Below are 12,538 nucleotides of genomic sequence, written 5' to 3' on the forward strand. Positions count from 1 at the left end.
AATGTAAATTAAAAGGTATGATATGAATCTGTAAATATTTTTGTACAAATCTACCCATAATTTTCTCTTTAGCCACAGATTTAAATTGTCACTTAAAGTCACTTAAACTGCACTTGCTGTAAGCTGAAAGCAGAGCCTAATTTGGCACAGTACATATGTTTAAATAATTAAGAGGAGTGTGAAGTCTCCGCCTCTGCTTCTGCTATGTCTTGCAGGTGCCTTTAAAGTCAGAGTTGTCCACCTAGTACAGGTGGGTGAGCATTCGAGCTGGAAGCCCAGCTCTGCCATTTTTTACTGAAAAATCTCAGGCTCCTGTTATTTAAAGGGCCCCATTCTTTCTTGTCTACAACCAGGGAAACTGACCTTCCTCGTTGTGTCAGTGCAGAGATGATGACGGTAATGAGAGAGACACCCAGCAAGGCTGGGACAGGAAGCATAGCACCATGGTCTAGCCTAGCCTGCATCTTCACATATTTGTTAAGCCCAGCAGGGATTCGTTACCTCTTTTGCTAGTTTCTGTCCTTGTTCCACACAGACAGGTTTTTCTTTCATGTCATTCAGTCTTGCTAAAGTTTTGGGGTCATCTCGGAGATCAATCTAATTAAGAAAAATTGATAATGTTCTATAATATGTATTTTAAAAGAAACCAATGCATATAGTTCCATTTAATCTCTACATATTAAAAGATACACAAAATAAGATTTTAAAGATATGAATACAATTTGGGGGAACTATTTTAATGTAGATATATGAGAGGAATTGCCAATTTGAAACTTACTTAACACATCATTTGCTAATCACAGGGTCTTATTTGAGAGCAGTCCCCCAAGGCTAACTATAGAGCTAATTCTTAAATGAATAAAATCAAAGCAGACACACCTGAGTTCCTATTAATAAGAAAGGGACATTTGGTGCATATTCCTTTAGTTCTGGTACCCATTCCTCCTTTACATTTTGAAATGAGGCTGGATTTACCACAGAGAAGCATATGAGGAAGACATCAGTCATGGGGTAAGATAAAGGCCTCAGACGATCATAGTCTTCCTATGGAAAAAAAGAGGGAAAGACATTATTTACATGTCTACGGACTAATAGCAATAACTACGTTAGATCACAAGATCAAAAAGAACAACCAGGAATGTATCTCTCTGTGAAGTAAGGTGATTCCACTTGGCTTTGGTTTTCTCCTTTTTTTAGTTAAAAAAAAAAAAGTACAATTAACAAATCAAATAAAAACGAAGAAAACAGGGTGTGGTGCTCACTGCTGTAATGCCAGTATTCCAGAGGCTAAGGGAGATGGGGAATTCTCGTCAGTCTAGGCTACACAGTAAGATCTATCTCAGAAATACAAAGAAACATACACACACACATTGTGATTCCTATAGCTCTCATGCTAAGTCTGCACAGAGAACCGAGGTGGGCTCTATACATAATAACACACACTTTAATGTACCACAAGTATTACAGTAGTACAGGTCTTCACCAACATGGTCTCATGGACTTCATCCTTAAAACTGGATGATTCCCATATAGACATGGAAGGCAAAGAACCTGTAAGGATGGATGGTCACAGTAAAGATTCCAGGCTTCGAAGTGGAGGCTAGAGTGGGGGGCAGTGTGCTTAGTGCTTTACGAACTTTCACTGCTAATCTTTATTTTTGCTCTTCTTGTTCTCTCTCTCTCTCTCTCTCTCTCTCTCTCTCTCTCTCTCTCTCACACACACACACACACACACACACACACACACACACCACACACCCCTTTTGTGTATATGAAGTGTGGATATTTAAAGACAGAAATGTATAAATCACAACCCTTCCTATTTCCTGTTCCTTTTCCAAATGTTTCCTTCTGTATTTGCCAGGGTTTTTTTGTTGTTGTTGTTGGGTTTGGTTGGGTTTGGGTTTTGTTATTTTCGGTTTTGGGGGGGTCATTTTTGAATGTATACTCCCAGAACTGCAAACATTCACAGAGCTACACATATGATCAATGATGTGTTCTGTTCTGTGACTACCTGGTCCATTCTGTCTTGGCAATCTCTCCAAACCAAAACACACTGGACTATTGTATGGGTTAAACTGCTGCTTCTTGGCTCTCTTCCTGACAGGTGCTTTAGTCTCTGCCACAAAATGCAGTGACTAACTCATTTTGCATGCACTATTTTACATGACACAAAATTCTACTTATATTCTAGCAAGAGAATGGGATCAGGGCCCGTTTCTTCCATGGCTGGATCATCTGGTTCCATGGAAACTGGTTTTGGTGTAGATTCCCTTCTTACATGACACACTTCACTACTAGAACGTATAAACATGGAGCTAAGACAGGATTTTAAAAGATACTCCATTTAGATTCTGCCTTACAATCTTCCTAGTGAAGTACGTTCCTTTCATGTCATCTGACATTTTTCTCACTACAACTTTCAATTCCAGCAACTCTCCCCTTACTTGTGAGTGATCAGTTCCAAAATCCCCATACCAAAATCTGCAGATGCTCCAAGCCCCTTCTATAAAAGGTGCCGTTATTTATATGTAACCTACACACCCTTGTGTACATCTTAATTCACTTATATATAGTTCCTAATGAAACACAAAGTTATCATATTATATTTCTTAGTGTCCTGGCTAGTTTTATGTCACCTTCACCAAGCTACAGTCACTGGAGGGGAGGGAGCCTCAATTGAGAAAATGCCTCTATAAGATCATGCTGTAGGACATTTTCTTAATTAGTGATTGATGGGACAGTCTCTGGGCTGGCGGTCCTGAATTCTATAAGAAAGCAGGCTGAGCAAGCACGAGGAGCAAGCCAGGAAGCAGCACCCTCCATAACCTCTGCATCAGCTCCTGCCTCCAGATTCCTGCCATGCTTGAGTTCCTGTCCGGGCTTGCTTCAGTGATGAGCAGCAATGAGGAAGTGTGAGCCAAGTGAAGCCTTTCCTCCCCAGCATGCCTTCTGGTCACAGTGTTTCATCGCAGCATTGGAGACTCTAAGTAAGACACTTAGGAAATAAGAGGCATAAAGTTCTGCACGTGTTACGTATATTTTCCGTAAATATTTTCAATCCATAGTTGGTTATAATTTCATAGTTGGCTGTGAAATCTGTAGACACTAAGAGCTGACTGTGTAACGTAGAACTTGTTATATAGTGTGTATATCACTCTCTTGTCTATGGAAGTTACTCTTCTACTTATGTCTTTCAAATGACAATATAATCTATGCAGCTCTATTCATGTTGCTGGCTTATCAATGGACATATAACTCCATAGCCATAGGCTGTGAAAGTTTTTGATAAAACAGGACAATAAGAAAATGCCATCCCCCACCTCCACAATCTTTATGTTTCTCCTTCCTTCCTTCCTTCCTTCCTTCCTTCCTTCCTTCCTTCCTTCCTTCCTTCTTTCCTTTCTCCCTCCCTCCCTCCCTCCCTCTCTCCCTTTCTTCTTCCTTCCCTCCTTCCTTCCCTCCCTCCCTTCCTCCCTCCTTTCCTTCTTTCTTTTTTTTCATGTGCATGAGTATTTTGCCTGTATATACCTGGTGCTCACAAAGCCAGAAGAGGTGTCAGATGCCCTAGAACTGGAACTACACATGGTTTTGAGCCAGCATGCAGGTGCTCTACAAGAACAGCTATTGCTCTTAACCACCGAGCCATCTCTCCAGGCCAAGCCTTTACTTTCAATGTGGAAGTTGCTACTTACATTTAACTAATTCTGTGCCCTGGGTTTAGAAATCAGGCCATAGACAGGAGTGTGGTTACTGCCCCAATTTGTTGCTCTTTGCAATGAACTACTTTTCCTATTCTGGTCAAAAAGGGTAAAATAGAGAGGATAGGGTGTTGGTAGTGAGAAAACAGGTAGAGTAGGTTTGAAGCACACTATACCCAGGCCAGCTTGGAAAAAAATAGTCAAAACTATAACAAGAACAAACAATCTAATCATACACTTAACCTAAAAAGAAGCCAAACATATGGCCAATAAATACCTGGCAAATGTTGAAATGTCTTCTACAGCCAAGGAAAGGAGGTCAAAATCACCTCACCCCAGTGAGAGTGGCTAGCATCAAGAAAACAAAAAGGAGCTACACTGCCAAGGATACAGAGGAGACAATCTTTATACTTGGTTGATGGAAATGTAAAATTAGTACAGCCACTAAGAAAAACAGTAAGTCCTAAGTCACCCATACAAAACCTCTAAGAACAGAACTGCCACATGAGCCATCTATACTGCGCCTGAGTACACACTCAAAAGAATCAAAGTCAGCATGCAACAGAGATATACATGTACACACACATGTATACATGTACACACACACACATATGCAATGGACTTTCTTTCAACAAAATCATGTCATTTCCAGGACAATGGATATAATTGGAAGTTATCATGTTAAGCAAAATAAGCCAGACAGAGAAAGACGGCACGTTTTCTTTCATGTGTGGAAAGTAGACTGCTAGGGAAGGGAAAGAGACTAAGGGAGAAAGGAGGATAAAGGATGATAGTTTGGAGGGTAGAAACAACCAAAATATAAATAAATATAAATATGTATGGAATGTCACAACAAAACATGATTCTTTAAAGTATAACGAGTGTGGGGGCTACAGAGTTGGCTCAGGGGTTAAAAACACTTGTTGCTCTTACAGAGGGTCCAGATTCGATTCCCAGCACCCACACGGCAGCTCCTAGCCATCTGCAACTCCAGTCCCAGGGGACTGTCCACCCTCCTGACCTCTTAGGGTACTAGACACACATGTGGTACACAAACATACATGCAGGCAAAATATTCATACACATAAAATAAATCTAAAACAAAGTCCAAAAACCTGATCTGGAAGAGCAGCTTGAGTGCTAAGTAGTGTGCACTGAGTCAGTCCACAGTCAGCAGCCTCGGTAGAGCAGCCAGCACAGAGGAAGATAGGAAGGAAGCCCACACTTTCACCACCCAACCTGCAACTCGAAGCTTCTCGGCAAACCTGTACTTAGCATGGACTGGAGGGTAAGGTGTTCTCATCACAAATCACTCTTCACCCACATTGAAATTTCCAATTCTCACAGACACAAAAAGTGTGGGTATTATCCCCTAGGATGACAAGGTGGAGGTAAGGCTGTGCCTCTGAGGTAGCCAGCACTGATCTAGAGCATGGAGGTCTCCTCCTGAGCTCCAACAGAACTCCCCACTTCCCCAGCGATCCTCCAAAGCTCCCCAAACCCCAGGCCCCTGGCTTTATCTCCCAGCATCTACAGAGAGGTTTCTTTGCTGAGAAATAAAATGTCCTACACTCTCATCAAAACACCCAAACCAGAGAGCCTTGAGGGCAAAGGCTTTTCTGACTGACAGGAGAACGATTTGTTACCACTGAACTAATTGGGCACTTTGGAACGCAACCAGCTTAAGACAACTGAAAACATCAAAGAAATATCTGTAGTTTTTAAGAATACCAAGGTACATATTTCTGTTTAGCCAAGTTTACTTCATCAGGGAAACAGAACTATGTACTTCTTCTTGGTGGGGGGGGGGGAGGCTGTGAAAAGAAAGAATAGTGGAATTCAGAATTCCCTAGAAATGCTTAGTCACATTAATCCAGATTCTGATTGGTTCATAACCACGGTTAATCAGGCCTGATTTTCCCCAGTGACAGATGTGCACATATGGGATGGGAATCGGATCAATTCTTTCTAGGGATCTATGGAATTGCATTTTTATTAGAACAATTACATGTGGGGAGCTAGGGCCATAAAAACAGATCAAAACTCAATGCTTGTACAGAACTTATTGGAGTAAATGATGCTTCTTCAACCTGGACCACCTAAAATGAACTGCTTTCGTCTGCCATCACAGGCTACATAATTGGTGGTTATTTTGAGAATGAGATCTCTTCTGCTTTCATCCAATCTGAGTAATTAGAAGGCTAATAATAGAGAACAAATTAAAAAATAAATCATCCCTTGTGCATACTGTATCACATCACATAAGACTGGTTCTCCCCATGGCACCATGTTTACAAGAATGTAATGTGAGCGGGTGGGTCTGTGAGTACAGACACAGAGCTGCAGAGCCTCATTTCAGGCTAGATATCGTAAACAGAAACACATGAGAGTTGTGTGTAGGAGCCTTTACTTTAAAATGACATATGTCCAAGTCAGAACTCTCAACTGAGTCTTCTGTGTCCTCTTAATTAGCAAACCAATTATATATCTTAGATCTACTTTTTGAAATAGTTACTTAAACATTTAATTAGAACATTCTAAGGAGTATGGCTAAGTGTATTAAGGGGTAACTATCCAACATCAAAATACTGAATTTCGTCAACAGGATTTTTGGGCTACCTATGTATCACAGAGGTTTCCATTTTTAAAAGCCCATGTTCTGATAGCTTACTGAGTGGGTTTTGCATTATTGAAAACTAGAACTGATAAAAATTATCATACACTTAGCACATGACAAGAATCCCAAACAAGAGAAGAAATGTGTTCCAAGAGAAAACAAAGATCATCAGGAGCAACAGTGAACTAAAGCAGGTGCCTTGTCTGAGACTCCTGCACACAAAGCCCAGCCACCAGGGCCCCAACCTTCACTCCTGCACACAGGGCCCAGGCAACAGGGCCCCGAGCCTTCACTCCTCAGTATTATCCTTATTGCCTGCATGCATTCCCTCCCACATGGCTGGTCTTTGAATATCTGTTTAAAATATACATCCAAAGTACAAATTCTCATCAACCACTGATACTGGGCAGCCTGCCTCTGCTGTGCATCAACAGTGAATATCCCGACTACCCTGGCTACTCCAGAGCCATTGGAAAATACTTGTTCAGATTAAACTGCATGAAGATGCCCTAAGGATGTGTACACACAAGGAAAGGATTTAACTGTACCTTCTGGAGTTTATGATTTAGTTGGACAATCAAGACATAAATAGAAAAGGATGATCGTAAACAACAACAGGACAGACAGAGTAGAGGCCAGATCTGATAAGTAGATAAATGGTTACTCCAAGTACACCATTCAACAGCCCCAAAGTGCTTGGGATTACTCTATAAACAAGGACATGACTCAAACCCAATTTACCAAATATGTTAGAGATGTTCACAAAGTTCTCTCATGAAAGATGTGTGTTTAAAACTCTGACAACGGTGTTACATGAACAGAATCCATGAAACACCTTGCAGCTCTCTAGGGTTTTGAAAACCAGAAAGCCACAGCACAGAAGGGATGAAACTTCAGGCTGCTGAGTCAGCCCCAAGGTAGACGAGTGGGTGGGAGGTGACACTCCAATGTCAAACAGCCATAGCTCTTAGAGAGTACATGGCAAGGCAGACAAGTTGTGTGTGAGCATTACAAGTCAGAATGCTGTATATGCCAAAGTGGTGATTAGGAGATACCAATAAGAGGCTTCTCAGAGCATGCACGTGAATCAGACCCTAAGCTGGAGTGACTGTACACATACAGGGGGTGTGGCCTTGGTCAAGCCACTTACTTCTGAGGCCCTTAGTGAAGTGGGAGGTTGTCAGTGACAAATACTTCGAAGGCCAGAAAATGCTGTTGCGATAAACTACACTCCCCAGTCATCCGGAATATAGCCGACTACCAAAGTCTACACGCTTCCCTCTGTGATACCCTTGAATGAGAGAAAGTGGAGCCACAGAGGCCTAATTCAGCCAAGCCCCAGCCTTCTAAGTCCTAAACAGCTGCTGATTATTCTTGGAGCTAGAAAAGCTGTCTAACAACCACAAATGCCCTGACAACTGTGACTCAGCTATACACGGAAAACAACTGTTACTCCCAGTGAGCGCAGTAGCCATCCCTCTCTGAAACATCTGTTTTAGATGAGAAGCCCAAAATAGGCACCCAGCCCTGTGGAAACATCCAGCCCTCAAGTATGCCCTGCAGAGGCCAAGCACAATAGCGTCTGAAACTTTGTTTCTTTTATGTTGTCAATTTTGTCACTTTTGAGTTTGTTTCCTATTGAATTTTGTCAAACAAAAATAGCACTTTTTTTTCACCTTAATTAGTGTAAAGCACTTGCTTGGCATGAACAATGTGGTACTAGGTTGGATTCTCCATTACCATAAACAAACAAATGAACTGCACTACAGATACACACTGCTCTTTCCGAGGACCAGAGTTAGGTTCCCAGAACCAGTATGAGGCAGCTTACAACAGGTCCAGGTGGGTATGAGGCCTATGTCCCCAGACACCTGTACTCACGTGTAAACCACACCACCCCCTACTGCACACACATCACTAAAAATAAAACTTCATCTTTTTTTTTTTTTTAAAGGTAACTTTGGGGCTGGGGCTGCAGCTCCGTGGTGGAGTGTTCCCTTAGAGTGTGAGCAATCAGGTGCAATCCTCATCACTGTAAACAACAGTAACAACACCTTGTTTTTTCAGAGAGTCTGGGTTGAGTCCCCCTCCCACTTGGAGACTATATCCATCAATATGGTTCAAAGCTCACCACTGAGGAGTTTCTGAGCTCACCTACTTACAGTCTACTACCTCTCTCTACTGTAGACTAAAGGAAATTTGGGGACAAGAAATAATATTTAGGATGCTATACATTCCTAAAAATTATTGTTTCAAATTATTATTTCAAAACCATTTTCCATATTTGGTCTTTTCTCTTCCTACTTTTTTCCATCTTCATTTTAGTTATGAAAGAGTATTTATAAGTCATGGGCCTGATTAGCTCTAGGCAAAGAATTATTGAACTTGAAGGCTTGAATTCTGACTTGTGTTTCATCTTTGTATGTGTGTGTGTTTGTGTGTGTGTGTGTGTACTGTGTGGGGGGTGTATGTGTGTGTGTGTTAACAAGTCAGTCTCTCCCATTAATTTAACAATTATTTTGGAGCTATAGACCCAAGTTGTGGGCTTTTCAATCAATATCTTCTTTGTGGTCACTTGACTGATCATGGCACCAGTTTCAGTTGGCTCAAAAGGACAGGAAATGCACATAATGAGGTGGAGCAGAACGACAACCAGCTAGGACCCTCATGGAACAATACTTCCTCTCTCTAAAAAGAGGGGACTGAACGAGCCATCAGGTTCCTGAATCTGTGCCTTTCACTCTGTGAGTAGCTCTAGGAAAAGACTTATTCTTAGATAAAGCTCAAGTCTCAGGGTTTGGTTTTATCTAAGCCAATCCCACAAGGCTCAAGGATCAAGACTCAGACAGATATGACCCTCACTGCAGCAAGCATCTCCCCTTGGTGGAGGGACAGTAAATTTGGCATACACATGATGAGAGGAAAAGAGCCGCTGGTAAGCGCTCTGTGCTCTTCTTGCAGATCAGCCTGACATTCCAAAAAAAGATAAGCCACAGCCTAGCTTGTGGCCAGTGCTCTCTTCTGTGCAGGGTGAGGTGACTCCCCTGCCTGGGGAGGTCTTGGAGCTGAAATTCTACACTGTCAGGAGCTATAATTACAAGATGCTTTTACTAAAACAGAGGTCAGCTGGCCTCCAGCACCAGGAACAGAGTTAGATGCCAGCTCACTCTCCTGGGTGTTTGTCTTGCCTGACTTGCCGGCAGGAATTTCATGTTGTCGGGATCATGCACTCCGACATATATATGCCTGGTAACAAGGTGCTAAGTGTGGCGTACACACGAGTGAGAACCAGGTTCGGATCCCGCCTTCCTGCTCTCTTCTGCAGAAAATGAGGGACTTAGCAAGGGGCTTTTGTGTAGGCAGTGTGACTCTGTCTGGAGAATGCTCTGGAACCTGGGAGTTGCTTTGGATTGTCAAAATGAAAATGCGGTCTCTAGAGGCATTTTGAAGTCGCTCTCCTGGATCCCATACAACTGCTTGAGTATCAGCATTCGGAAATATGAAAACAACTTAGTAATTACACAACTCTAGGACCTGCCATGATTTAATATATAAGCATAAATGATTCTTTTTTTTTTTAAATTTTTATTTGTTTATTATATGTAAGTACACTGTAGCTATCTTCAGACACCCCACAAGAGGGCATCAGATATCATTACAGATGGTTGTGAGCCACCATGTGGTTGCTTGGATTTGAACTCATGACCTCTGGAAGAGCAGTCAGTGCTCTTAACCTCTGAGCCATCTCACCAGCCCCAATGATTCATTTTTTAAAGCACCATGTAAATAAAATTTCTAGGAAAGTAATCTCAATGCAAACTGAATTTTGTTCAAAGCAGTGAAACATCAGAGGCTGATCTGCCATTGCCCAAGGTCACAGGCTGCTTGCAAGATTGCTCTTAGCATCCAAATGGCCAATAAAAACACGACTATGTCAGTCACTTCAGTGACTGTTGTTGCATTTATGGTAATTACAGGTACTTGATTATGAAATTATGATTTCAGGGATATTCCCACCCTGGGAGCCTAGGAATTTAGTACTGAAATAACTAACTTTGCGGTGGATTGCCTTCCCATAGCCCTCCTTCATCATGACCCTAGAGAGCACCCATCACCTATAGACTTCATTTGACATAAATAGAAGAGAAGCATTTGTTATAAATGGAAACAGGGAGCTGAGTCTGATGAAGCTTGTTGTTGAGAGAAGTTGTCCCAAGAATGATGCCAAGCACAGACTGGGGTCAGTGCTGGGAAGAGAAAGGCCCAGGAACTAGAAAAGGGTTTAAATGGCAAGATGGAGTCTGACAGGGAGAGCCTGATGTCTGAGGTTAGAGGCCATCCCCAAGGCCTGATGGTCACAGATGCCCCCAGAAAGGCCATGGGCACAGAGAGCTGGGCAGGGAGTCAGCTTGAATCACTGGAGGCAGGGGGATCACAGAATTGGACTTTTCTAAGAACCAGAGGTGAACAGGGACCCAAGACAGGTTATTACTGGATGCTGGAGGACAAAGACGGTGGCCTGGATCAAGTGGAAGCAGCTGGGCCCCAGAGACTGGTGGCTTCTCAATCAAGTCAAGAGGCACCTCAGGCTGGGAGATAGGTTAGACATGGGATTCTCAGTAGCACTTCTAGAAAGGTGGCTGGTTAGTTTTACAGAGCAGAGGAACACTTGAGTGAGCAAACCTTTGGGGAGGAAACTGGAGGTCGGTGTTGGCCATGCTGGGCTTGAGACAACTTCTAGTTAGCTCCAGACAGACTTCTGTACTCGAAAGTCCCTTCTGGCCTAACCAGAACCTCACCAGTTGACAACGCTGAACTAAATTCACTTCTCAAATCTGCAACTCAGGAGTTTGCCACATCAATAAAAGAAACTTCTACACACTCAAGCTGCCCAAGTTAGAAATCCAGAAATCCTCAGTAGCAACTCAAGTGCACCCAGGAATCCAAGTGCAGGTCTCCAATGAGCAGACAGCTCTGGAGGCTCATACCCCTTCCCTCCTCTCACTTCTTACCTGGGCAGCACCTACTCACTTTGAAAGCTTTGGTCTATAAATCATCTCATCTAACAGGTCTCAGCTGGATGCTGATTCAGATCCATCACCCCACGCTCTGCACTTCCACAGCACCAGTGGGCTGCTTCTGTTTCTGGCACTGTAACAATAGTATCTCTTATCTGTATTCCCTTCCAGACTCCCCAAGAGGAGGTCTGCAGGGCCTGATATCAGATATCTGCTGGTGGGAGGTGCAACCAGGAAGTTGCCTGCAGCCAGGTCATGGGTAGCTTGTACTGTGCTAGCTGGAGCTGGAGAATGTGTTTTAACTCTCTGAACTCTCAAGTGGTATACTAATTTGTCCAGTTGCTATTGTCACGTTTAAGGAGGGATTAAATTGGTTCCTGAGAGCAAGGCTATTTCTCTGCTGAATGACGTTTGCTCTGGGTTCACTCAGCAGTGACGTCATGTCCCAGGGGCTGCACTGAGGTACACCCAGCATCTTCGTTCTTGCTGCTGCACCTACCACATCCTTGACATCAACTTGACATTTATGTCACCAAGGTAAGGAGGACATTATCTGTCCAGAATCCTTGTTCCCTCCTTCTTTCCAGATCCCTGATTCAGTTCAAGGCCCATTTCTTCCCGTTAGACATTTGGTCCTGGGGAGTGTGATCCCCAGGGAGCTAAAGAAGGGCCATACTTGAGATGAAATAAGTGGCCAGTTCTACTCCTGCTTCTGATACTTGCATGGGCACATGGCCTAAGCTGTCCAATCAGAAAGAAGGAATATTTGCACACTCCAAAATGTTCTTGCCTCTGCTGCTGCTCCCTTGATACCCCTCTGTCACTCCCCCATCTCTGCAGTGATGGAGTCAGGCCAGGGTGTGCTCAGCACTGGGTCAGTGCCTGGCCTGTGCCCTTATCCACCTCCAGTTCTAAAGGAGCATGGGAAGTCTTTTGAGAACATCTAGTTCTGTATACGTGACAACTCAGTCACAGAAGCTGTCCTACCCACAGGATTTTTTCTTGTTATTATCCTTTAATAACACAGTAGCATAACTATGTGTTGTGTTAGGCTCTGGAGATGCAGCTCAGTGGGTAGAGTGCTTACTTAGCATTGGAGAAGCCCTGGGGTAGATCACCAATGTCACATAAGCCATTCACAGTGTACATGCCTATGGGCCCAGCCCTCAGGAGACAGAGGCAGGGGCATCAGAATTGCTATA

The 12,538-nt window shown here is 43.1% G+C and overlaps 1 protein-coding gene across 1 annotated transcript in view; it reads right to left on the reverse strand.

Annotated features, from left to right (window-relative positions):
- Rhoq (ras homolog family member Q) overlaps positions 1-12,538 on the reverse strand; it is a 35,561-nt gene that overhangs the window by 4,505 nt on the left and 18,518 nt on the right. The window contains exons 3-4 of the mRNA XM_028765062.1: positions 880-1,044; positions 502-597 (exon numbers count right to left, since the gene is read on the reverse strand). Coding sequence (XP_028620895.1) covers positions 502-597; positions 880-1,044 — 261 coding nt within the window. The remainder of the gene's footprint in view (positions 1-501; positions 598-879; positions 1,045-12,538) is intronic.

This window comes from Grammomys surdaster, unplaced genomic scaffold, assembly GCF_004785775.1.
Source record: "Grammomys surdaster isolate TR1022 unplaced genomic scaffold, NIH_TR_1.0 149, whole genome shotgun sequence".
NCBI lineage: Eukaryota > Metazoa > Chordata > Mammalia > Rodentia > Muridae > Grammomys > Grammomys surdaster.